Raw genomic sequence first — 27,460 nt, 5'->3', positions numbered from 1 at the left:
CATACTTCTCTAGGAAAGGAAATGTTTGCTCTGAGCGCCATGGTGACAGTGGTAAACCTCCCCTTGTTGAGGCTTTGTTGTTAACACAAGTTGATCTTTATTTTAGACTCATTTCTCTCTACCTGGTGGGTTGCCTTTCAGCGTTTCACTGCAAACCTTCAGGATCTATGAAGTATGCAAGATATGAAGAAAAAAATCTAGCTTTTATGGTGTTCGGATTCTTCTGGATAAACAAATGAAGATATGTCCGAGATATATACGATGTTATTTCTGAATACGTGTGCTGTGTAGAGTTTGTTATCAACGATGGCTTTGCTAGTTCCTGTGAAGGTTGTAAAAATGGCACGACTTTAAGTGCTGAGAGCCAGACGCGTTCCTCAGTCATTTTTATTGTCATCTTTTATATCCTTAAATAATTCATCTGAAGTGTTTCATGAAAGACAAAGTCAAATGCTTAGAAATTTCACAAATCACACAATTTTTGTGGCGAAATATTCATTCAAAAGCTAAATTTGAGTTTTAAACAAACGTAGTCTTCGATCTTCTAGTGTCAAAAAAGTACTCAAAACTTAGTGTATGTGAGCATTCAACGTTTTATTTTGTAAAACACCCCCCGCCATTTGTGTAAACGCACGTAGTTACATGCTGACCATTAAAAGACAGATGGGTATGTGAACACGTACACAGAGAACATTGGCAATAATTTCAAAGTAAAAGGCACCAGCTAATGACTTCAAAACATTTTAAAGCCTAAAAATAATGTAATTATGGTACAAAGTAAAAAGATATATTCAGCCCCCACAACTGCCAGGCAATACATGTACAATACACAGATGCTGTGTACTCCTGGTCCATTGACGTCACATGCAAATCAGTGTTTTTTTTTCAGGCGATGTGGAATATTTATGAAGATGAATAATGTTTACAAAGGCTTTTAAAAAGTAAAGATAGTAATAATTGAAGCCAAACGTATCCCCTGGAAGTGCAATGCTATGTTGCATCACAACAGCAGCAGCAAGTCGATAAAGTCCAGGCAAATCCTATGTAAAACAACAGCACATGATATTTGAATGTGCCGAAAGCCTTTGCATGTGCTTGTAAATCAGAGGCTTGAGGTTCATAGTAAAAAAAAGAAACACGCAATCCAAAAACGCACAAACCATCTCGTGCCATTGCAGTATCTAAATAAATACATTTACAGTGATATCGTACCTGTTCCCAACAAATGAAAATGTATCTGTTCCAGCAGGTCGACACAAACTTAAGTACCAATGTGCTACTCTCAGTCCTGTAAATCTGAATATTTTCATGGTTTAATGGATTTCAAACTATTGTTATTTCTTTGGTCTCTTAAAGATCCTGGGAAAGTTGCGCTTCTTGTTGCCAGAGATAGAACCTTCCGTGTCTTCTCCCGTGGAGCCGCTGTCCTCATCCACCAGGTTCTTCCTGTCGGTGATCTGAGGAATACGACCGCCTGGCCTTCCTAAAGTTGGTGAAGAACCGTCCGGTTCAGAGGTGTAGATGAGAGAACGTGTGGAGTCGACTGAGGTGAGGCTAGACGGCTGAGAGTGGATCTCTCCGAGACTGACGCACTTCTCCATCCCAAAGGTCTTTTTCTGCAGTAGCGGGCTGTCTGTGGACGAACCCCCATTGGACCTGGAAAGCTTATTGTGTTGTAAAGCTGAGGAGATGTGCTGGGTGTCCCCGTACTGAGACATAGAGAGAGAGGAATCTGATTCGGACCGGTTCAGATCCCTGGATGGGGGCAGAGGGAAGAAGAGTATTTTAGGATCTTAAAATCATGACTTTGTTTGTTTTATTTATCCATACTTGCATTCTGGTTTCGGATTGTGTCTATAATGATGAAGGTTAATAAAGGGTCACTATTCATGAAAAGTAAATTTGGGAGATGTTTGCAACTAAGAGTAAGTGATATAAGATACAGATTTTTACATTTTATCATTAATCATTAGATCACAACAGGCAAGTTTTCACACTTAACACACACACATGCCCTGTGATGTACCCTATGCTTCCAGTACCCTGTAAAGGGTGTGATACACAGAACCCTGTTGGTGACAGACAAGACACCACCTCCATTGACTTGAAGTAGGAGGAACGATACTGAGGTGCATTGAAATGAGAGCCAGAGGAGGAAGAGAAGGACCGCAGAGCGGAGAGAGGAGATGACATGATGGAGGGATGAGACAGAGAGGAAGAGAGCGAAGACACAGGGAGAAACTCCAGCTGGCCGATAGAGTGGCTGCGAGCTTGCCGTGCGTGAGGGCGGCCGGGGGCCCGCGGGGACCAGGCGTCAGTATCGCCTTCCTCTACCAACCTCTGTGAGCTCAGGTTCAGCATGGGGTCTCCATGTCGAGGCCGGAGGGACATCAGGCTTGGAGCTGAGGAAAAACAACACATGTTTTGTGGAGGTGGTTATTTAAAGCATACAGACTGTGAAATATTGTAGTACACATTCTTATTTGTGCTCAACAATAAGGATCGCTCTACGGCCCAGGGCCAGACATAGAGAGATGTCAGGCCTGTTGACCAAACTGCTGCTTTTACATTCCAATCATTGTACATTAGTTGATCATAAAACATGTTTTTTTTGCGGCTTGCAAGTGAAATTCTAGCTGTTTAAAGAATAAATTGCAATATAACAATCATGAAATGTCACATTTTTGTTGTGGGGCCAAAGAAGAACTGTTTTAAAGCCTGGACCAGCAGAAGATCCTTACGGTTGAGCCCAGTAAACATCACTTAAAGGAACAGTTCACCTAAAAATGAAAATTCTGTCTATATTTACTCGCCCTAAAGTTGCTCCAAATCTGTATAAATTTCTTTTTACTGATGAACACAGTGAAAGACATTTGGAAGAATGCTTGTAACCAAACAGTTCCGGGCAACCTACCATAGTATGAAAAAATCCTTTATAAATGTCTGTTCTGTTGAACACAAAAGAAGATATTTTGAAGAATTTAGGAGAGCAAACCCCAAGAGGGGCACTTTTGACTATCATTGTCATTTTTCCCAAAACTATGGTATGGTGGCCAAGAACTGTTTGGTCACAAGCATTCTTCCAAATATCTTTCTTCGTGTTCATCAGAAAAAATAAATTTATACGGATTTGGAACACCTCAAGGGTGAGTAAATGGTGACAGAACTGACATTTTCGGGTGAACTGTTCCTTTAAGCACTAATAAAGGTACTTCTGAGAGAGTAATGTAAAACAATTCTGGTTAGTGAAGGAAACAGAAAGATGCAAGACACAATGCAGGCTGCTGATGAACAAGAAGAGGAAACAAGGCCGAGGTGTGATACAGGAAGTGAACATCAATGTGTGAAAGCATCTTTATAAGACTGCACAAGACGATGTCCACAGTGGCTATAAAACAAATATGCAAACAGACATGCGATTTGCAGCCAATACAGAAAAATTCTGCGTTTATCTAGTTAGTTGTATGAAACATGTAAACATTCACGTAAGGGATCATACGTTGCATCAACCTAAAAGGTTTAATGAACTGTGCATCACATCATCCTTATTGCTAACTGTGAAATAAGACAAGAATCTTTTTTTTGTGAAGCTGACGTATTTGAGAAAAAGCTTTTTCTGTCAGTTTACAGTTTACAACAAACTATTTACACAAATATATTTGTCTGCTGTCTTTCAAATCCAATAAGAATCCACAGAGACAAATTATATAAAAATGTTAAAGTGTAGTTAAAATATCACTATAAAATATAACAATATAGTATGCACAAACTATGCCCAACCTTAGGTTGTCTTTTTTAACACTTTGGTGTCTGCCAAATGCATAAATATAACTGTAAGCCCAGGTGAAGCCCACCTTCGACCCTGTGTTATGCAACCATTCACCTGTTATTTTGAATGGGGTCAGCCCTAGGGTCTTACACCATTAACGTGAATTTCATCGTAAAAAAATACAGCGTGAAAATAACCCAGGGTGAAGTATAAACACTCTCAGTTATTACAGATTTTAGTTATCAATGCAGATATGGAATCACTAACTTATTCATTATGATTACAATAATGATTACAGAACCGATTGCGCTCTGGTGTCAAACCATATCTTTAAATTTGATGACCTTGTCTACAGCGTTCCACATCTGCACTTTAAAATGACAGCAGAACATCTAGAAAAACATAAATGGCCAGTAAGAGTGACACGGAAGGTTTTTTTGTGTTAGCATTGGCTGAGCAAATAAAGGGGGTGGTGCCAACCAGAATGTTTCCACAGGGATTGGTTCTCGGAGGCCACAGGCCAAAGGTCGCTCACTCGCCGGTCCATCTGCCAGGCGGCATCTGTGGACATTAGCCAATGATATCACAGAATAAAGAGGGAAGGCTTAATTCCCATGTGTCAGGGTTAGCAAAGTGGCCACATCTACTAATTCTAATCTAATTGTAATAATGATTTAGAAGACTGAGAAGCTCAAAGACATGACAGTTAAACACACGGTTCAACAAGCGAGTGCTAAATAGACTCACATTGCAGGGTTCCTGTGGAAAGTATGTCTTCGTCCATATCATCCAGGTCATCTGATAACAGTATGTTTTGAGGTGTAGCAGGGCGGATGCCAATAAACGTCGGGTCCAGGTTAAGAGCAGAAGCGAGAGAGGACATTCCAGGATTGTTCACGATAACAAAACCTGTCAGCTGCTCAATTTGTTGCCAGCGATAGAGTTTTTCCCTGAGGGCAGCGGTCACCTCACCCAGCGCTTGTCTGTAACAGATAAACAGATCAAATTGGGTGTGATGAACTGGGCTTGTTTATTGTTTTATACTGTTGTATGAGGTCTACTTATGACGTTCGCGTGGTTTTTACATTCAAAAACATCAAAATCAATAATAGGCTATTTTCTACCCAGGTTTTGAGGCCGGCTCGACAAACGATCGGTATGAATGGGCGTTCAGCCATGAAGACTTGGATGTAAACACCCACTGCTATGATTGGATAGCAGTTTGCGTAGTAAACTTAGTTGGAGCCTTCTGTGAATTTGGTTAGAGACGTAACGTTAGGTAACACATTAGCACCATTCGCAGTTTTCGCGGTATAAGTATTATCTGGAGACCTCCTGTGATTTATAAATTACCTCCCCACATCTGTATTTCATGTGACGCATTCGCACGGGATAAGTGAAGCCTCTGATTTACTGACTTATGTCCCCCGGATGTGATGGCAAGGCTTTGCGTATAGTTTGTATAGCTTAGGTTACACATTCGCCCTATTCGCACAGGATTAGAATTATCTGGGGACCTCGTGTGATTTATAAATTACCTCCCCGCATCTGTATTTCAGGACTTATCAAGCAATCTCTAACAAAGCAATAGTGACGCATAGTACAAAAATGTTGTACTCACATAAGATTGCTGCGCCATTCCTATCGGATCCAATATTGACGGCACAGCACTGCTTTTTAATTTTAGTCTCTCTGCAAATCCATCGTCGACCTCTGCCTTGTTCACAAAGGAATCCGCGGTAATGTTTTACCCATGTGAGCTGGAACGTCTTTTAAAAATAACCTTCAGCCACGCATTACTAATGTCGGAATCCAAAGGAAGGTTATGCAGCGACTTCCACAACCAGGCACTGACTCCACAATATTTTGCGATCTTTAACGGCATGTTTATTGCTTGCTCGCTCTATCTGGTTCCGCGCAATCTGTGTTACTTCAGTACTGTCATGCGTGAACCAGTGGGCAGGGCTAGAGAAGTAGTCGTTGATATTCTCTTGTGGAGGCGGTGTTCAACCTGTCATAGATAGGTGCATTCCAGGACCTGCCGTTCGCTGGGCATGGTGTCAATAACAGATGTTATTTCAGTAACAAGGGCGTTTTCAGTTCTGACACTTACAGGATGTTCGCATGAATACGATTCCCTCTTATATAACAAAAGCTCGGGTTAAAATTGTGGTTTTAATTCATGGCACCTTCAAGGCCAGAATAAGTTAACTACAATAAACATAAATGTGTGGAAGAAGCGTTTATGAAAAAAATGTGGTAGATTAATGAAGGACTCACTTAGCTGACAGGATTTTGTGATCGACATCGTCCAACGATGAGCTGTGAGCCACGTGAAACGTTCCAAAAAGCGTTCCTCTCTTCTTCTTGATCTTTTCCGCCTGTTCCACGCAAAACCACGCATAGTTAACACAAACCCTTTGAGAACTTAATGGACGTCAAGCTAAGATTAGGCAACATTCAGTGGATGCTATGAATATGTGCACATCTTACTCCTTCTTTAGCCACGATGAGCTGTCTTTCAGCATTCTGTTTCTTGATGTTGTAGTACTGAATCTCCACTTCATGAGTGAGCTGCAGCCACTTTTGAAGATCTTCAGGTGGACTCCAGCTCCTCCTGGACTGCAGCTCCTTCTCAGCCTTCTTCAGAGCCATGCGCACCTAAAACACATACACATTCGGTGGTTTGGGGAGCTAATTGTGTATTATGCCGTTTCCATGGTGATGGGATGGATGTAGGTTTTTGAATATGTGCTTCAGAAGAAGTGTGCTATTCTTTTTACAAATGGTCATAAAATTGATGATTTACACAACATAATCATTATAAGGTAAGAATAAAGGTCAAATGTGAAATTGCTTAGAGAATCTATTGACAGATATGCAATATAATATAACTATGTCTTCAGATGTGTATATTAAAGACCTTACATAATGAAGTGTTATGTTTTTGTTACTTTAGAATGAGCTATTTCTATCTACATACACCGCGGGTCCCCTTACATAGAATTCACCATGTTGTTTCTACAGTAGCCCTAAACGGACAAACTGCTCTAGAGAGCATGTTGCGTAGATGTTATTTCCTTCAGCAAAGAAGTGAAAACATGACAACATCTTAGTCCTATAAGAGCCACCGTAGTGCATCGAAAGGGACAGTGAGCCGTTGGTTGCAATTCGCACCTCACCACTAGATGCCGCTAAGTTTTTATACACTGTATCTTTAACACAAAATTTATAACAATTTACTGAAATCAAACTATTTTATTTTTTGTGCATTAATATACTCCATTTAAAAATTCACACACTGCAAAAGAATTGTAAAACTTTTTGTCTTGTTTACATATATATTTTGCTTTCCTTCCGAAACCTTGGATGTCCGAATTTGCTGTTTTTCAGGAAACAGACACTCAATTACTGTGTTGTCAAAGTTGACAAGCACTTTTAATACTTTTTGTTGGTTAGATATTTGTAAAACTCAGTGACAAGCATAAAGGGTGACTTATAATAATGATTTACAGCAAAAAATAAAATTTCAGATTTTCAGAAGGCAGCGATATATTTTTGACATATGTTCTTAAACAGTGACATAATCTTTTTTGTACAAATAAAAATTCTTGAATCACGATACATTAACATTTGTAAAAGGACTTTATGCTAAGCAAAAATATCTGCCAATGTGCTAAGAAAATTAAAGGTTTTACCTTTTTATTACGTGTTTAATTCAAGTTTGTTTTTTTACCCCGTTGGAAGATTTTTTTGTTCTTTAAATTATCGTGATTTAGGAATTTTTTGATATTTCTACTCAAAAACCGTAAGACTAAAATTATTCATGCAAGACCTAGGACAAAACATATGTACATTTCATGTTTTTTTGTTGTTGTTGTAAAAATAGCAATATCTAAACTTTACATTACAAGTACTACTACAAATGTATTAAATGTTTAAAATGTTGTTTCTTTTCATATAGCCTTTCATTTTGATAAAAGGACAAAACATGTGACTCATTCACCTAGAGTACCTCAGGTGTTACTGTACCTGTTCCAGCTCTTCCTCTGCATATTTCTGTCTGCTCAGTTCGTTCTCAGTGCCCTCGCGCAGTTCTCGCAGTCTCTGCGCTTCTTGTTTGGCCGTGTCTATCTCGTCTTGTAGCTTCTGCTCCAGCCGGACCTTCTCCACCTCCACCGTGTGTTGGTTCTGCTGAGCGATCTGCAGTCTGAACGCAAAGACACCATCAATGATCAATCCGATCTTCCACTGACTGCACAATAATGTTTGTTAGTAGCACTCAAGACGTCATGTGATTCCCTTATTCACCACCAGGAGGCCCAATAGAGAATGTTTAGAAACAATTGGGGAACTGGATCTGCAATAGTCCACCACACCTCTTCCTCCTCTTGAAAAGACAGCTGAACAAGATGTGGCCTGTTCGATGTGGCAATTCTGTGGTACAGTTTCGTTAAAGCCTTACGGGGAAATTCATCCCAATGGCTTTATATAGGGAATATGGAAGACTCAACATAGCCGTGTCAGTGTTGATTGTAAACTATGCATGTGTTGACAAGCGCTTATAAGTTTTTGTTTTGCATTAAAACGTGATCTTTGATCGTATCAGAATCTTCCTTTGGCAGGCAGTTCATGCCTTTTTCTCCTTTATAGGTCAAAGAAAAGAAACGAGAGAGAACACAAAAAGAAAGCGAAAGATAGTGCAGAGCAGCCTTCTAGCATGCTGACGTAGTCGCTGCTGAAACAGGAAGTTAGGTATAAATCAAACTGTCATTGATATGACAGCAGCCAAGGCTAAACGTTACACTCTCATGACAGGGAGGGGGAGCAGAAGAGAAATGGAAATACAAGAGGAACAGCAGAGAGATACAGAACCGACGATTGCATCACGCAGGAAGGACAGACAGGGATCAAAGTGGAAACAAGGTGCCCAGATCTCCGTTCCAAATGGGATTTAGTGTGAAGGACAGACAGACAGACAGACATCCAGATCCAAGTGCCGCTCTGCATCACCGGCCATTCTAACGCAGTGACATAATCACATTACACTCAATAAACATTCCTCCACTACGGCTCTTCCCTGAACACACTAATATAGATTCTGCGTCTTTGTCCGTATACAGTCATTGCTTTAAATGAATGCACCGTACAGAGCCATCTGAATCATGTGATTCTCTAAAGCCTCTCTGTTCTCCTTCACTGGTTAGGACGGCAGCTGAAGGAAGCGTGCAGCGTGATAGCGTGGTTGTCTGAAACACTCAGCACTGCACGTCCTTTTGCCATTTAAGGAGTTTTGAGGGATGCTTGCATCACCCTGCCAGTGTGTCTTTTGACCTGAATGGATTAAGATAGCACGAAATTAAAACACTTACCAATGAGAAAGATTCTTCTTTCTGTTTTTATATAAGAATGTAAGGCAATACATTTGACATTGTTGCAGTTCATGCTATTTAAACTGAATCTGGATTTAGTGAGCTGATACGTCTGGGACTAACATTTACAGTAAAATACATTTAAAGATACTCTAATAATATAAAGATGTAATAAAACTTTGTGGAATTCACTGAGTTCTTTTCAACCTGACGTCTATGTACTGCATGTGTGGCACACTGTGGATTAGCGGGAAGCATCCTTCATACAGTATTCATGCCTCAGTGTGTATACACGAATGGGTAAAGTGTTTACAATAAGCACACTTATTATGAAAGATTAGCAGGCAAATGGTCTGCAGAACATACAAAAGTATATCCATAACTCCTAAACATTACACGTTACTATGATACCGAGGCAGAATCATTTACAAGCTCTGCCTGTTACTCACTATTTACAATGGAAAGAGTTCTCCAAACTCCACCAACAGGTACTCATCACTAGAAGTTATGCTTATTTTAAATAATACTTTGAATAATTTTATAGTAATCATTTTTATTTAAGAACTGATTTGAGGACCTGACGTTTCGTGAGAAATTAGCCTTCCAACCATTTTGCCCCCTAGATGCTATTTACTATAATTGCATTTAGGGTTTAAATGAACCTATTTAACCGGAGAGAGTTATGCAAAAACAACTAGTGACTGTGTAAGTTTAGTCTTTACTTCTGCTGGAGGTCTAGGAGACTCTGCTCAGCTCTCTGCAGTCCATCCAGGTCCGTCATCATCTTGCTAATGTGGTCTCTAGAGTTTCTGCTCTGGATGTAAGCAAACCAGCAGCCCCCAACTCCAATCACGATGGACACCACCAGCATCAAGTCCTTTAAATGACTGTGTCTGTTCACTGGTGAAAAGAGGAAAAGAGTAAGACACAGGTGAGCATGTCCTTTCCAAAGAAAATATATTTTCTTATATATCATATGTGTGACATCATATCCATTCATTCGCGTTCCGGCACACTGGGCATCAGCCTACCGGGAAAATGCCTGGTATGCCTGATTACCAATATAGTTCTCAACGCATAGCACTAACCACTACACCATTGGACCTACTGGATGGGGACTGCTTGAACTTCAAGCCCTTCAAAGCTACATTTTGCTGTTTAGCAGGGGAAACGATATCTGACGGTTGTTATTTTGCTGTCAGATACCGTTCCCACTGTGTTCCATGAGATATAAAGTTCATACTAGTCTCATATTCACAGTGCTGACTTTCAAAACCACAAGAAATAGATTCTCAGAGTTTCAGTCTTATATCACGAAATGTTTCGATTGAAGCAGGAGAAAGTATTTTGACAACCAAGAATGTTGCTGTCAGATAAGGTTTCCTGTGTTGAATGTGAAAAAAGAAAGGGAGGCAGGACTCAAACCAACAACCTGCCCATCATAAAGTTAAGGAACTAATCACTACTTTGAGACCACTGGGCCTACTGGATGGGACATGTTTGAACTTGAAGCCCTTCAAGGCTAAATTCTGCCTTGTGTATAGCAGCAGGTAATAAATATAACATATAAGTTCTAATAAAAAACATCGGCCTCGCGGTGCTGGGGAGTTCGGGCAGCGCAGACGAAGGACGTCCGCCAGCGGCTGCCCGAAGCGGTGGTGCCGGAGAGAGAGAGCTCGACGGGGGACAAAGACCTCGCTGCCGTGCTCCTGGGCCGAGGTGGGGTGGCGGCCGTAAAGGAGGGAGCGGAGGAGTTCGGACCGTTTGCCGTGGGCCGGAGCCTGCTGCTATCCACCGGGAAAAAAGGGGAAGAGCAGGGAACGGACAACTCACTGCCGGCTGCCCTCGGGGGGAAGCCATCGCCGGACGCCAGGAGGCGGAGGAGGATCGGGTCGCCCCGGAGCGTCCCACACCACAGCATAGCACCGCGAGGAAGAGCCTCTCGGCTCGGCTGAGGACCAAACGACAGCATCTCAGGGAACCGGACAATTTTTTTCCTCTCTCCCCTCTCTCGTCCCTGTCGCTCGGGGTGCTCCCGGCTCCGTTCTCTCGTCTCGTCTGTGCGTACCCCCAGGCGCTGGGGCTCTCAAGGGGGGGCCCCCCGGGGGGGGAGTAAGCACAGGCACGGTGGTACCCCCGGCCTGTGAGGGGCGATGGGGGTATGTAGCGAGGAAGGCGGGACGAGAGCCGTGGGGCAGGAAGGCGGGGCCGGTGGCGTGAGTGATAATGAGTATCAGCTGTACGCGCACCGGTCCAGCATGCCTCATGGGGGAGCTAGGGAGCATAAGAGGACGAGCGACGGGACTGCCGACGAGAGAGGACCGGGCCCGGAAATGTTAAGTTTTATTTATGTTTGTGTGGCCGGCAGTCGTCCGTGAGGGGCTGCCGGCCTTTTACTTCCGTGTTATTGTTTGGTTATTTTGATTAAAGTTTATTAAATGTTCGTCGGTTCCCGCCTCCTTCCTTCCCTTCTATTGAACTGCGTTACAAATTGTTATTAGAGTAAGTCTTTTACCACTGTAAAGTGACTTTTACTTGTGATACTGGACTGTTGTGCTTTTATTTTCATTACTTAACTTTAAACCCATTTTCCTCCAAATTCCGTTGCTGAAAATCATAGCGCTTCAGCCGACCTCAGCCATAACTTTTGTTATAGGGTATGAGGTATGAGCAAAATAAAAACTGATTTGGAAAGGGCTTGAATATGGTATCAAAAACTGTAATATATAAATTTGCAACATGTGTTAGGTTTTCCCAGATCGAATCACATATGAACATAAACATTAAATATATAAATGAATATAAAAAACAACGGTTGTATTGGACATTCAGTTGTATTAAAATACAACAAGTTGCGAGACGCAAGTACAGCGTGATGACGTCACGAACATTCTAATTACCACCTAAAGCCACCTTGCACCATAGTGACGGGTAATAATAGATTATGATGGATTTTTACGAGCCTGTCAGTCAAAATGACGGACAATAAAAAAGTCTAGCGCAACCTCTGGTGTGTACGTGTGAAAACAGACAGAGAGGTGAGAAGCCTATAGCCCCGTCAGTTAAACAGAGTGGATGTAGCCGCGGATGATGAGAGAAGATGAAAAGAACGATTGACAACTTTTTCGTGAATAATGTGAGAAGGCCTGATCCGTCCGAAAATCATAAGCAATGCTCTGACACGGAGCCATCAACCTCCCAGGTTATGTCAAGCCCTGGTCCATTTATCTTGAGATGTTTTAAGTTTAAATTTCAGTTCAGTGAAGCACTTTAAGCACCAACACTTTTTCAGTAACTTACCTTTCTTGTAGAATTGTGCTTCAAATGAAGAACTTTATGTTGACCAGATTGTTAGTTAATCATTTACAAGTCAATTTTGCCTATATGGACAGCGATTAAAAAAAAAGTGAACTGGTGTTAAATGCGATGCGGTCGAAAATTTGGGTGCACCTAACTTTAGGCGCACCAGTGCAAAAAGTTAGTCTAGAGCCCTGCTCTTATGTTGTTTGAAATTTTCAAATGACAGATTAAAGGCCCTTTGATCGTGTCGCTCAAAAACGTGACTAAAAAATGTGAGCAATAAATTTACATACATTAAGACATGAGGTTTGAACTCAGCTCTCTGTGGAACAACAAAATAACACACTAAAGAGTTGAGAGGGAACGATCCATTTGAAGGTAAATGGACAAGAGCCATGGATTTTTGGCAGGAGTAATGCATCAAATGACAGTATCCTTATTCTGATAGTCTTCCTGTCTCTATGACGGCAAATTAATATATGTGGATAGCACTACACCGTGATATAAAACACACACGCACAGACACACACATGGACTGTTTTTAGAAAGCAGTAATACAAACAAGCAGTAAACCGCACAGAAACATTGAAAAGACGTGATGAAAAGCTACAACGTAAAATAGCGAAACTTGAAAAATGCATTTGTGATATTGTTGTACATTCAGTGAGTTTGGCTCACCGCTTGATTTACTTTACTACACTGGCCGTCCCAACACAGCAAAATCAAAACTGTTTATCTGAAAAAATAAACAAATATGTTCTTAATAAACAAATGCTAATTTATTTAATACTGTTGTATTAGAGGATGTCACACAACCGCCCATGTTGGCATCTGTCGAATTTCAGAATTAGATAGCTAGTGACAGAAAAATAAATCATTGTTTTTTTCTGTGCCCTATGTAACCCCTCAATAATCATTTGAGAAGCACCGTTCTATCACACATCTGCCTGAATATCTTTAGCATTTCAACGCAGGGATGAGACTGATATAAACGCCCGGCAAGGTGTTCCCTGCAACATTGGTGGCACCAGTTGAGTAACAGCAGGATTTAGATGAATGGATTAGCAAGAGCTATTTCCATCTGCAACTGCACCGCTCACATCCTGCGCAGGAAAACGGCAGGTGACAGCATGTGAAGTGCTGCCAAAATATCTGCGAGCGGATGGCGTCGAATCCATCAACCTTGACGCTCACCCATCTGAACCAGACACTGCTGTGAGGTCAGGAAAAGCTTTTGGGGCTTTACTGGGTCCAGCACATTATACTTTTTTTGTCTGATGAAAGCACAGTGGTTAGGTAACACCAAACATATAGTTTGATGTTGTCTGGAACGATGAGCAGCATTCAACTGCAGACAATAGAAACAGTGACAGGAAAGATGAGGAAAATAGCTGTCATAGATGAGATTATTAAGAGGCTTCAGCTTGTAAATGTCTGGAGCCGTGAGGGCTCAACCAATCAGAAGCTGGAACAGATGTGCAGATGTTGCTTTAAGCAATGAGACGGTGAAGGAAATCTCAGATCATGTAACAAACTCCAAAAAGGAAACTCAAATAATTTTATTTAGACCAGTATCAACCACTTAACAACACCCTAGCAACTACCCAGAAACACCCTAGCAACTGCAAAGCAAAACGCTAAACCACATTCAGTCTGCACAGAGTTCTCTGGCATTGTGCAAAAGTCACATTTTATTTGGTACATAAAAATATTAGAGCTGAGTAAAAATAAATATATTTCAAAGTATTTCATATTTTGCCACACAGTTCTGCAACCCCAGCTGCAGAAAACATAAAGAATGATCATAGTGTCACTCAGATCACAATATAATATTCTAGTGTCTGCTGATTCACACCCTGCATAAACATAAACACATACTTTTTATTCACACGCAGTACCTCAATTTCCTCAAAAGACAAAGCACTAGCATTTAAAAGTACAGACAACTCAAAATAATTCAACTATGTACTTATTTCCTGCTGTGTGGATTATTATACAGCTCCTGTAACTATGTGCCTCATCCAGTTCCAATGACGTTATTTATTCTGTAGTTTTCATTTTATCTGTACTCCGTCGTCATTTTGTATGTGCAAATGTCTTATGTCCTAAAAGATCTCACTATGAATCGAAGCTCAAAATCTTTTATAATGTTTTTTCACATGTGGAAGTGTCACCATGATGAGCCGTGTGTCAACGGTTTGTTTGATTTGCAGACATTATGTGTGCCAAAATTCTTATAAATGTCATGCAGTCTTTGGGATTAAGACTTTCTACTGTCTCTGCTGCTTTGCCAAAAGCACTTTCATTACCAATCTCACCTATTTATTGACACCATTTCTCCCATCATGCCTCTCTTCTCTGTTTGACAGCTGTGCTTGAGTATCATAGCGTACTGACATTAATGGCTCTCGTACTTCAATAAGCTAGACTACATGTATGTAGAAATATATTTTTAAAAAAAGAAAATGAATCAACCATCAATCTAGACAAAACATTACATTTCGGGACTTGATGCTGATTGGTCAATATTAGTAATGTGCAGGAAGCAAGGAATGGCAGAAGATGTCTGGGTACTCACCTGGTGGCCCAAACAGGACCGTGTCCAGAGCTTTCAGCTGCAGCTTCTGTGCATGACTGCGATCTGGTATCTTCAGCACGGCAAGCAGGAGGGTGGCATTTTTTACTGCCAGTCTGTGACGAACAATTAGACAATTGAGTCCAACAGTTGAAATACTGGGGTGTATAATACAAATGAAAGCAATACAGCAGGGGTGTTCAATCCTGCTGCTAAATGGACACTCCTGCAAATAAGACACTACAGAATTTGTAAACATGAATACCTGGGCAGAGCTCTGCCACTCATGCCGTTTTTCTTGAAGGACTCAGCATATTGTGGCAACTCTACACATCTGATGAGCCACTCCTCTACTTCCTCTACTGTCCAGTTATACACTACAAACACAACATAACATAACACACATTTTGTACATGAGATCAAGACTTAAAGGGGCGGTTTTCCAGACAGGGAAAAGCAGGCAGGCCAGGATTAGGCTGTGGTTAAATTAGAATATTTAAGTAGTTTTTACAAACATGCCTTACAAAAAACTTGTTTTGAGACAAAACTATAGCACTGTTATATTTTAAGAAATGCCAGTGCACGTTGATTTCAGTTTAGACGGCTCGAACAATTATTTTTGTCTAGAACAACACTGTAAAACTTTGCTGTAATTTAGCAGCAGGTTTGCCAGTAATTTACTGTAGATTTAATTTACAATTTAGTTTTAAGCATAAACTTACATAGTTTATATATTTTTCTTTCAGGAAACGAGACTTAATATCATGGGTCATTTTTCTTGTTATGTACAGTAAATGTATGGTAATTTAAGAAGTTTTAAATATTTTTACTAGAAAATAAGACAAAATGCTTTGGAAGAATGTCATTTTTTGCAGTGTTGCTATGCTAATGCCAGTCTCTTCTTGCTCGATTTGAAGCTCAGAAGTCAAAGTGTTTTAATTTGGATTGAAGTAATTGAAAACAATACTAATACTAAAAGTATTAAGTAGCAATTAAATCTACAGTAAGTTACTGGCAAACCTGCTGCAAAACTACAGTTAAGTTTTACAGTGACATCTTAAGCCCTATACGGGAAACCACACCAAATTGTGTGGTGAAACCACAGATTACTTTATCCTAAAGCAAAAAAAAACTTTGAAATGATCTTAATGTAATCCTTTAAAAATTAAAAAAATATTATAACCAAGATTTAAAAAAAATTGTTTCTTTTATCTTCTGCTCTTCTTTTCTTTTGTATCTCTGATCATATTTATTCTGATAAACAATATCTTTTACTAATAATATGTATATAGTTCCTTATTTATTTACATTCCATATGTGCTTTGTTTTATATTTGCTGTCAGTTACCGTATGCCTTTCACACTGATATAAGTCAGTGAAAATTCTTACTGTAGTCACTGATAACTTTGTTCATAAGAAAAGCACAATAAAGTATTGGTCAAAAAAAGAAAGAAAGAAAGAATTTAACAAGGTGACAAAATTTTGACAATGTTAAACCAACGCTTAACCAATAGTGTGTTTTTCTTTTATTGGGACTATATTTTATTTTCTGTTTGGTGATGCAAATTGCCTCAGAAATTACTCACTTAAACCTGAGAAGACAATACTGTGTAAATGCAAAACTGTCCGTTTAAAAGTACGCTTTTTCTGCCATTTAGTTACAAAAACAAGGCACTTAATTGAACAGCCTGCATGAGAAACATCACAGGCAGCTTATTCTTGCTTAAGGGTGCCAGAGGAGCACATTTTACATGGACAAATATGATGACAATTTACGCTTTCAGTTCCACAAACATAATACTATCAAGTCACCTCTACCTGTCGTTCTACCAAGTGTGTATTTGGTGGAACAAATTGATTTCTCTACTTCTACTGCTTATGATGCTAACTTGCATACTTTAAAACTATTCACTAGTCTTAAAGGCTGACTGAAAGACTGTCTTAGTCTTTCTGGAAAGATTCTGAGATCATGACAACATGTATTTTTTGGGCTTCTGAAAGAATTGTGATGCTGAGTTTATATACAGTATAAGGATCCTTGCAAACCTTCAGAGGCCTTCCAGGAGTTCCACATGTCCTCCACCGTGATCAGCATATCTGCTCTATGAAAGCTCTTGTGTTTTCCTTTGGTGTCGTGGTACTTCAGGTCCTCCCTTAGAAACTGTTTAAGGAAACAAAGGCCTGAATAAATCTCAACATGGTGCAGTGGTTTCTAACCCCAAAATGGGTTGCATATCAATTCTAATTGGGTCATAGACATGCTATGCAAAACAATAGCCCACAATGCAACCTTGGGCATAGTTAGAATACCAAAATAAACAGGCTTATCAACTTTTATATATAATGACAAAAGGCTTCTCATATCCTTTGTAGGCATCCAATCAAACGTTTTTTTTTTGTTGTTGCCACAAATTCATCTGCCGCATGGATGTGAACCAATATAATATAAATATCTTATATAAATAAGACCTAATTCTCCAAAACCATGACCAAAACCATACAAGCTACAAGCAATTCTGATATTGTGGTACATTGCTACTTGAGATGCAAGGTAAAGTCTGGAACCTGACAAACAAACCAGTTAAAAATACTGGTCGTGTCTCGGTTTAGTGGCTCTTTTAGAGGTTCCTCAATCCAGTGCATAGTGCCTCACTTATATTTGTCATTAACATGTGATCTCTGTGATCCAAACAAGCATATCGGATCTCAAGACAATCAGGACACAGCGCGTTTACAGTTGTCAACATCAAGTGGCTTCCACATCTGGATATCCCATTATTTAAAAAAGCCTGCAGTTTTAAAATAGCCCCGTTGCAGGGAGAGATTTCACAGAACACGTATAACGGGGAGGATGAGCATGTTACAGATGATACCCTGGAAAGTATCCGCGGCAGCCATGTTGAAATCGATGGCAGCAGTGGGAAGTAAACCACGGTCAGAGTCAGATACAGGCTACAATTGTTTGGACTACCAAGCTGGAGTTATTAAAACGATTAATGATCTTATATGTGAGAGTATAAGCAGAGGATGTACTGTATGTCAAATTACACAAGTTTTCTGTGAAATTGTACTGCTAAATGTAGATAAACTGGCTGGATTACGTTTAAATTACACTGAGATCCAGTCACAATGCCTCCTCGACGACCTCTGGATCAGGACACCCTGATCGGATAACATTCCGATCAGAAGCGCGTTTACACCTGTCTTTTCAATGTGTATGTGGACAACATCCAGATTCAGGTCGCATGTTAATGACAAATGTAAACGCAGCCTTAGACTCATCTAGACATGTTGTTTCATGCATGTGTATCATGAAAATCCACCACCGTGAAAACCAAGGCCACACTTTAGATTACAGTACATCTTTACAATTGAGGAATCTGTATTTTGTGGAGGCGTCACATGCTGGTCTGGATTTGATAATTTGTGATTCTGGGATGAAAGTGTTTGTAAAGCATAGTTGCATAATCTAACATTTGGCAGAAGAACAAACTTTCATGCACCAACCAAAGTGAACAGAGACAAAGAACGAATACTAATACAGAGCTAAAATATATCCATCTTTAGATATCCCAATCTATCTGTATATCATAACTGTGAACAAATCAACAACTTTATCTCTCTGTTTTCATTTAATAGCAGTTTATGAGATCTCTGAAGTAAAAGTTTGTTAAGATAGCCACACCCACACTGTGGTTTAGGAGACACATAGCTGCAGGGTTAAAAACACAAATGGGTTGGATAGAATACATACACCTGAATGCATGCAGTCTTGTGTGACCAAACTCTGTGTTGATATGAGACATACAACTTTTAATGTTTGTTTCAGGTTGTTGAGACTCAAAAATCCAACTGTGGGTTCATCAAATCCATTAAGGAATATTGACCCTGGTTACATCTACAGGACTGTCTATGGCTTTGGTCAGGCAGTGTTCAGTAAGCAGTAGTTATTTACTCAGAGCGCTCAGCTGTGGGATTCTCATGTAAAGGAAAAATCCAGTCTACTTCTAAAAGCAAGACTTTTAGAGTGCATAACAACAATATCTTGCAAACCAGAAAAGTATCAAAATTTAAAGGGGTAGTTCACCCCAAAATGAAAATTCTCTCATAATATCCATCAATTTAAAGGGACAGTACAGTAGGGATGGGCGATATGGCCCTAAAACTCTATCACGATAATTCCTGGTATTTCTTGCGATAACGATAAAAATGACGATATATCCATAACGCCATCCAACGCTGTTTTTTGTGTCAAGTGATAGTAGCTATATGTAGTCTAGACCCTCAGAAAAACAAATATTATCAAAAAGTTAAACTCACCCCAAATCAAACAGCTCCTAAAATATACCTACAGTATTTTTGTAAATATAAAATGTAATAGTGAGATTCAACTTCAACAGGTCGTAGTAAAGAAAAGTTAAATAAACTAAAGCTCAATAAACACATCATGTCATACCTAAAACTGTATATATTCTATTGTTGGGTGGAAACGATCGATCGCATCACGCTGTCAATCACTCTCTCTTGAACTGTGTGAACCTTCTCTTCTCACAGCAACATACACTGAATCTGTCTATGACTCACGCTACAGAAAGAGAACAGAAACATGCGGATAAAAGAAATCTAATTAAATAATCCATGCTTTTATACGCTCATAAACGTATTTAAAATAACGTAATACAAACTCGCATTGTACTGTATGTAAACAGGCAGCAGTGCTGTGCGAGTTGTGTCGCTATGAAAGCACATGTGGGCGCGAGCTGCGCACGGGACGCTCCGTTCATCCTGTATATAACAGGCAAGAAATCATATTAAACAAATTGCGCACGCGCGCATAACATCTAACGAATGTTTAAATAAATACTTTTAGCCAAACTAAATGTTGTGGTGTAGCATATTAAGACTATCAACGAATACTTAACAAATGAATTAAATAAAACGAAAGTGAAACTAAACATTAACTCGGATGCATCTACAGTGCCAACCTAAACGAGATTTAGAGCTTTTAGTCCAAACTCTTTCTCAGCTTCACGTCCGCCCTCCGCTATACCCGTTTTCGCTTCACATATGAGCTGTGAATGGGTCTCATAAAAAAATACGTCATCAACTAGAATTTATCGTTTATATCGCGGGAAGACTAATTCCTATCGTGTGGGGAATTACTACCGGTATATCGCAAACGATATAATATCGCCCATCCCTACAGTTCAGCCAAAAATGAAAAAATTCTGTCTTCATTTACTAACCTTCGAGTCTGTATAATAGACACGAAGAAAGATATTTGGAAGAATGCTTATAACCAAACAGTTCTTGGACCCCATTGACTCCCATAGTACGGGAGTCAATGGGTTCCAAGAACTGTTCTCCAAGAAATGTATATCTTTTTTTGTTCTGTTGAACACAAAATTAGATATTCTTAAGAATGTAGGAAAGCAAACAGTTCTGGGATACTTTTGACTACCATTGTAATTTTTCTTACTATGGTAGTCAATGGGGTCCAAGAACTGTTTGGTTACAAGCATTCTTCCAAATATCTTTGCGTTCAATCAAACAAAGAAATTTATACAGGTTTGGAACAACTAGAGAGTGAGTAATTCATGACAGAATTGACATTTTTGGGTGAACTTTCCCTTTAAACGACTCCAGTGGGTTAAGCTTAAGTTATACTCGTGCGTAGGACCTACGCCGTAACCTACGGCGTAGCCTACACAGAGCCGCGTACCCTGTACGTACCCTACGCCGTAGCCTTACGCGCACCTCTCCACAAATGTAACAACGCGTCAACTCAAAGCGGACCCTACGCTGACCGCAAGCGCTGTGATTGGTCTGTTTGAACCCCTCCCTCAGGTCAAAAAAAACTCTGCGATAGCATCATGTTTACTCAAACGCCTTTCCGAATGAATTATCTAAGTAAATTATTTGTGCTTCTGTATTTAACATCTCAAGCTGCAACAAAAGTGACCGTTTACTTGCCACTATCACAGCTAATGCTTCTCAAACCAGCTCATTCTTCTTCGGCTCTTGTCTTGGTTACACAAGTAACACGCACGTGGACACTGACGCCTAGTGGTCATTGCCTGTCAACGCAGACAACGACAGAAGTGTAAATGAAAACCGACACGTAACCTAAGGCGTAGAGGCTACGGCGTAGGTCCTACGCACGACTATAACTTAAGCTTTAGTGTCTTCTGAAGAGAAATGATGGGGTTTTATAAGAAAAATATGCACATATCAAACTAGTAAAAACATTGAATTTTTGTAATGTTTTTTTCTTGCATTTACAAGAGAATTGAGTTCTGACAAAAGCATCACTCTCCAATATTAAATACCCATTTATTCTGGCTTCCTATTAAAACCTCTTGGCCTTATTTGCAAGTTTCCTTAGAAGGAAGTTTAAATAGGGCACCATGCACTGTGCTGCACTATCAGTCTTTTAACATAACAGACCACAAAACCACTCATGTCATGACTGCAGGTCTCACCCCATCTGTTTCTGTCACATCCACGCTGCCGTCTGCATCGTCGTCCATGTCTTTGTGAATGCTGAGGATGGCCTCGAAACTCAGCAGGGCGTTTTCATCCTGACAAAGCAGCTCATCAATAGCACACAGTTCTGAGGAGAGAAAACATAATGAGAAACAAGACACTTAAACAAGACACCACATAAAGTCAAACCTAATGTTCCTGAAGGGAACCCATCTGTATTTGGATTACAAATATACTTATGCAGTGACAGAACAGCAACTATGGCATTATGATTTTACAGCAAAACATTGACCATTTTTGATCATGAGGTTCAGAAATCAGAATTGGGCGAGATGCAATAGCATTAGCAATGATGCACAGCACAGGTGACTCTGTACTGAACCAAGTGTTCAGCACTTCCTGTACTACACAGTGTCTTTGTAGAGCAAAATGATACAGCCCAAGAGTTTAATGTAAGGATGGAAAGCTTGTACAGTCTGAAACATAGTACATGAGAGCCATAGAGTGACTTTTAAAACTATTTATAGATGGAGACAGCACAGCTGCTGAGGTTCTGTGGATATTGTTGTTATAAGGCAGCAGGTGGAGGGGATGGATGTCCTGGACGTAACCTTTGTCTCACAGAGGTAACAATGTGATTATTGGGCAGATAGCTTAAGGCTGGATTACACTACAAAACTTCAGACCTAAACAGCCCTCAGACTATGTAGTACGATTGATATTTTAGCCGACTTAAAGGGATACTCCTCCCAAAAATGAAAATTCTGTAATACCCCCCCAGGATTCCAAACCTGTATAACCTATATTGTGACAAACACACAGGAAGATATTTGGAAGAATGTTAGCAACTGACAGTTCTGGGCAGGACTGTACAGTGCGACATGTGCTACGAAAAAATCGGTCTATGCTAAGAAGAAATTTAATAGTGTAGCACACGTGCGATACACGTTGACAGGTGCATTAGACAGAGCTACGTGTTTGTGTGAAGTGCGTTTGTCATTGTGCTTTTATTTGAAAACATTGACTGCAGTAAACAAGGTAACCATTAGTTCTCTTTTTCTCCCCTGAAAATCACGTACCAAGACTACTTTACACTAGTTAAAGATTCTTTAACTTTTAAACTTTTCTGGTATGTTAATTTAAAGGGGTCATATGATGGATATTATCGTTTGTAGATGTAATGCAATGTGTAAACACGATTTAAGGTTCAAAAACGCTGTATTTTCCACATACCGTGCATGTTTGTATCTCCTCCTTGCACAGCCTCTCTGAAACATGCAGATTTTTTTTACAAAGCTCATAGCTCTGAAAAGCGAGGTGTTCCTATAATTTACACATTCATAAATATCTACATACTGTACCTACATTAACAATGTTTTGCTAATAACAGTAAGAGAACGATCATGACAGAAAGATTTTAACTGTGAGTAGCATGCAGCTGAAGTGGTTTACCAGAAAAAAAGATTCATAATTTATCAGCCTAAATTTTATTAGCGACAGATACCGATAACATTAAAAATGACCATTTATCAGCCGATACCGATATGGCCGATAATTTATAGTGCATCCCTAAAAATAAATAAACTAACAATTAAGGGTGATGATCGTCATTTTTGCACCTGACTGGGCCAAATTTTACAAAGTTAGCTCAACCAATAAGCATGACTAATGGCTGACAAAGTGCTTAAAACTCAGAACAATCTTCTTTTGCAATTATGCTTCGATATCACACATATTTTGTGTGTTATTTAATATTGATATATTGAAATAGAACACTTCACTGTGAGTGAGAGAGTAAAGTGTAGCTTACACTATGAACTTGTTTAATTAAGTGCATAGGCATGTGAGTTGCTTAGTCAATATTAGCCCAGGTCTGTTATCAGCTACAGCAACAGCACTAGTGTTGCTTTCGTCAACGAAAATTATGACTAAACATAGTCGTCAACGAACCTTTATCACGTGACGAAAACGAGACGAGAGGCAACGTAAATACTGGTCATGTGACGATGACTATAATTAAATGTATAAGTAATATTGTTGACGAATAAAAACGAGACTAAATGTGGTTTACAAAATAAAAACTATGCTAAAATGTCTCTTCATTTTCGTTGACCAAAACGAGACGAGACGAAAAGTTATAACGTTATTTCGTCTGATGCTTTAACCTAGATCCTGTTATTTAAATGTCATCTGGCTGGTCTGCGTGTCTGAGTGAATTATGTGCAGTTTAACATACAACACGAGTGATGGTCGAGTATTTTATCTGCGTCTGCACTGTATGAGGACATGAACTTCATCTCCAGAGTTGCTCTGAGAGTTTATTTTACCAGCGTTTACTGTTTGAGTGAAGCTATCGGCAAACACTCAAGCGTCTTCCCAAAGACCCGTCAAAATAAAAGTCCCGTTAAATTGAACACTCAGACAAAAATACTTTAGTGAACTATAGTATTTGCTATTGAAAATTGTAGTGCCCTTGTAGTAAATTGATAAACACTGTATACTATAGTAAAGTTCAAAAACACGATAGTATCTAAGAATTTTACCGCAGTTTACTATAGTAAATACTATAGTATACTACAGTAATTTATGTGGACAAATATACCACTATTGTATAATAAACTAGGAAAAACACACAAATTAGAAAAATTAAAACAAATTTAGGTAGTGTAAAAGTTATATGGCCCTAATTTATTCATCTGTATGTAACATGAATGTCTTTTGTCAGTTACCTGCCTTTTCATGATGAACTGCACTTGCATCATTTTTTTTAATGATGACAACCAACGATTTATACTTATGCTTTGGCCTGTGCTACCAAACTTTAAACCTCTTTAGCTCCAGTGCTATGTGCAAAAAACGTCTGCAGTAATTTACTGCATTCTGTATGCTACTACAGCGCACTGAGGGCAGTCACTCTTCTCCTGTTGGTTCTTTGCAATGCTGGCAAATGTAACTTTCCAGTTGACTTGCGAAATCACTTCCATTAGTTTTATTAATAAAGGATATTGGAAGTAAAATCGGTCTGGGTAATGACAAATACTTTGATTTTAATAGTAACACAGCAAGAAAAATTTAATTTGCATAGGAAAAAAGATGCATCGAGAATCGTTTTATCATCACAGCCCTCTGAATCGTAATCGAATCGTGATGTGCCTATAGATTCCCACCCCTACCGATGGCCTTAAATTCAAATCAGAGCATCTTCCGTGTCTGGAATGGATGTATTCTTGAGTCTATAAGGTAACAATAATATAATAAGATAACCTTGTTTGAAATGGGTTTGGCTAAAAGAAAATTTTGGTTTCGTCTATACTACTTTAGGTACTTATGCTATATTGACTGGATTAAATAGAATTGCATTACTAAAAAGAGACTAAAATACTATTTTCATTGACTAAAACTAGACTAAAATGTCATCAGTTTTTGTTGACTAAAACTAGACGAAAATAGTCATGGACAATTCTGACTAAAATAAGACTAAAATGCTCACACTTTTAGTCGACTGAAACTTGACTAGACTAAAAAGAGTATGAACGTGACTAAAACTAATAAAAACTAAAATGACAACTTGACACAAAGACTAAAACTAAAATTAAAACAGGCCGCCAAAAACAACACTAAACAGCACTGCTGGCTTCTGAGGAATCTATATTTACACGTCTTTATGGTGAAGAAATCATATCTTCACAACACAATAACAAGTCACATAGGACAGCTGGCACAATAATGCTGCATACACTAGACTTACAAAAGCTTCATCGCTGTGGAACAAAACCCTGATCTCTGCTTATTGTGTGCATTGGGCAATGCTGAAAATATGAATATATTCATTTTGTTTATTCAAATGGGACATTTCCTCGTGCATTCTGTTAAAAAAAACGCCATAGTGAACCGACTGCAGCGCTAACCTCGAGGGCAGAAAACACTGAAAATCACTTATTCTCACACTTATTCTCACCATTTCCCCCCAAAAAGGAGAAGAGTTATCGAGCATGCATTCCACTCAACACTGAGATGATATGTCCTAAGATACACAGCTCTGGATCAGAGCTTTCTCTAAATGCACACAAAAAGAATCCCCATGAAAATATGAAGAGAAAGCGGTTTCGGATAAACCCCAGATGAAGGGCCTGGGAAAATGGATGAAGGACCTTTGAACCCTTTGAACTTAACCACTCGATAAGATAAAATATTTATCCAAATTATTTACTAGATGTTTACTAATAACTAGAACAACAGAAGTAGTAACGGAAAATCTCTGTAACTCCAGTTTGTGTCATCTCATGTAAACCCTCAACAAGTAGTTAAAATGATTTCAGTTTTCATGAAGCAAAAGGATGTTCTGGGTTTCTTCATCCATTCCAGCGTGGGTCGGCAAATGGGGGTCGGTGTGTATTAAACGCCCACTTTAGTGCACATGTGAGATGTTGAACAGAGATTTTTGAGGCAAATTGCCACCAAAGAGCATCGCTCCATATACTTATAGTGGCTTACTTTTTACTAATCCAATAAAGAGGCCTACACTGAACTGCTATGGAGTTTGGAGTGGATTTTAACTTCTCTGCTGGTGAAGCTGCATGACAGGTCAAAGAAAAGCCTCTTAAGTGGAAACATTAGCGCCAAATACGAACAGGGATGTGATTTATACAGACCCAAAAACTGTCCGTCTTGCAAGGCTGACGCAGTCCAGGAGGCTTGACTCATGACCTCAGAAGGGCATTTTTATCTGTGTTCATTTTTCGCTCATATCTGACATATTTTTTGCTCATATAGGAACAGTGCTGGTGTACTTCGTTCTCTTCCTATTGTCAGTTTTAACACAAAATCATCTCTACAACAAACACAGTCTCATATGGAGACATAAAATACACAGACAAAAAACATGCATACTGATTGATTTCTCACCAGACAATCCATTGGCCGGCTGTAGGTGGTCTGACAGGCTGTGATCTGCTGCTGAACTCCTCCATATGGAGCAAAAGCATGCAAAGAACATGCAATGTCTGGCAATTCTCAATGTATCCATGCTGAACTTAAAACAAAGAGAAAAAGTTTAAAACTAAAGCAACTGATAAACTGACAGGGTTGATAAACACCGATTTTGACAATACATGAATTTTGGGAACATAGCTCTATGCAAATGTGAAAGGGTTTCAGGGTAACGTTAACGTTAGTGACGCGCACATGCGACGTTAGTAAAATAGTTGAGCAATTTTAACGATATCTGGTCATTAATAGCCAGATGGTATGTCTTATGTCGTAATATATAACAACAGGGGCAATTCCGCATTTAAATATTTTGCCGCTTCATGTCAGTAGGTGAAATTACTGACAGAAAAACAACGCGAGCGCTATTTTACAGTCGCAGCAACGACGCAAGTGTTGCGTATTTTAGTGTCGTAACTTATTAAATGAAGGATATTTGTTAAGATCTCAATTACCTGTCAAACTCTGAAGGCTGAAATTTGTTGTAGGCTAAACACAGTCAGATACAAACGTTTCTTGTGATCTGACTCTGAAGGAGTTCCATTTGGAAACTAAACTTTGCTGGATGCCATTCCACGCAGTGGATGATGTTTAAACTCAGGTGCGAAAAAGGTTGCGAAACTTCAGAGATGATTTTTCATTACCCGCACCTCCTCTTCGCGTTTGCTGCAACAAAAAAACCCACCGGCGTCGATATGAGCAATGTGTCCATCAGGGCTGGTAACAGTTACGCACTTCGAAAACTTATCCAGGATGAGAAAACGCGTCTTCCAGATGTTCGGCAAAAAATATAAAACCAGTGAATAAATGTATGAAATGTTGAGGTTGCGTGGTTTTAAAGTTCCATTTTCACGTATTATCCAACCTTCGCGCGTAAAGAACCCGCTTGGTGTTTGGTTTTGGAGGTTGACGAATGATAATGCAATCGTTTTTGAGCTATAAATCGCCGGGTTTCAAGGTTTGGTCTCCAAA

General features: G+C 39.5%; 1 protein-coding gene across 5 annotated transcripts; it reads right to left on the bottom strand.

Annotated features, from left to right (window-relative positions):
• Positions 1–849: 849 nt before the first annotated feature.
• Positions 850–27,429, bottom strand: stim1b (stromal interaction molecule 1b). Of its 5 annotated transcripts, none has more exons than XM_057359629.1 (14): positions 26,944–27,429; positions 26,408–26,534; positions 21,499–21,629; positions 17,063–17,177; positions 15,282–15,393; positions 15,020–15,132; positions 9,864–10,041; positions 7,802–7,979; positions 6,263–6,430; positions 6,050–6,150; positions 4,517–4,752; positions 4,250–4,330; positions 2,276–2,402; positions 850–1,755 (listed from the first exon to the last, which is right to left on the bottom strand). In XM_057359629.1, exons 2-14 carry the CDS (start codon positions 26,526–26,528, stop codon positions 1,335–1,337), a joined length of 2,082 nt encoding a protein of 693 aa, XP_057215612.1. In that variant the 5' UTR covers positions 26,529–26,534; positions 26,944–27,429; the 3' UTR covers positions 850–1,334. The 5 variants fall into 5 exon arrangements, with proteins under 5 accessions (XP_057215612.1, XP_057215613.1, XP_057215615.1 ...); XM_057359630.1 differs by having other exon boundaries at positions 26,408–26,529; XM_057359632.1 differs by having other exon boundaries at positions 2,339–2,402; positions 26,944–27,428.
• Between the last annotated feature and the right edge of the window lie 31 nt (positions 27,430–27,460).

This window comes from Triplophysa rosa, linkage group LG19 (assembly GCF_024868665.1).
Source record: "Triplophysa rosa linkage group LG19, Trosa_1v2, whole genome shotgun sequence".
NCBI classification, from domain to species: Eukaryota; Metazoa; Chordata; class Actinopteri; order Cypriniformes; family Nemacheilidae; genus Triplophysa; species Triplophysa rosa.
Note: the sequence above shows the minus strand (reverse complement) of the source record. Positions and strands in the feature narration are given on the sequence as shown.

Coding starts and splice junctions, on each gene's coding strand:
- stim1b (XM_057359629.1), bottom strand. CDS start 26,528: ATGGATACATTGAGAATTGCCAGACATTGCATGTTCTTTGCATGCTTT. Junction 17,178..21,498: donor ATGTGACAGAAACAGATGGG/GTGAGACCTGCA, acceptor TTCCTTAAACAG/TTTCTAAGGGAGGACCTGAA. Junction 2,403..4,249: donor ATCCCTGTGGAAACATTCTG/GTTGGCACCACC, acceptor GTTTTTCCTCAG/CTCCAAGCCTGATGTCCCTC.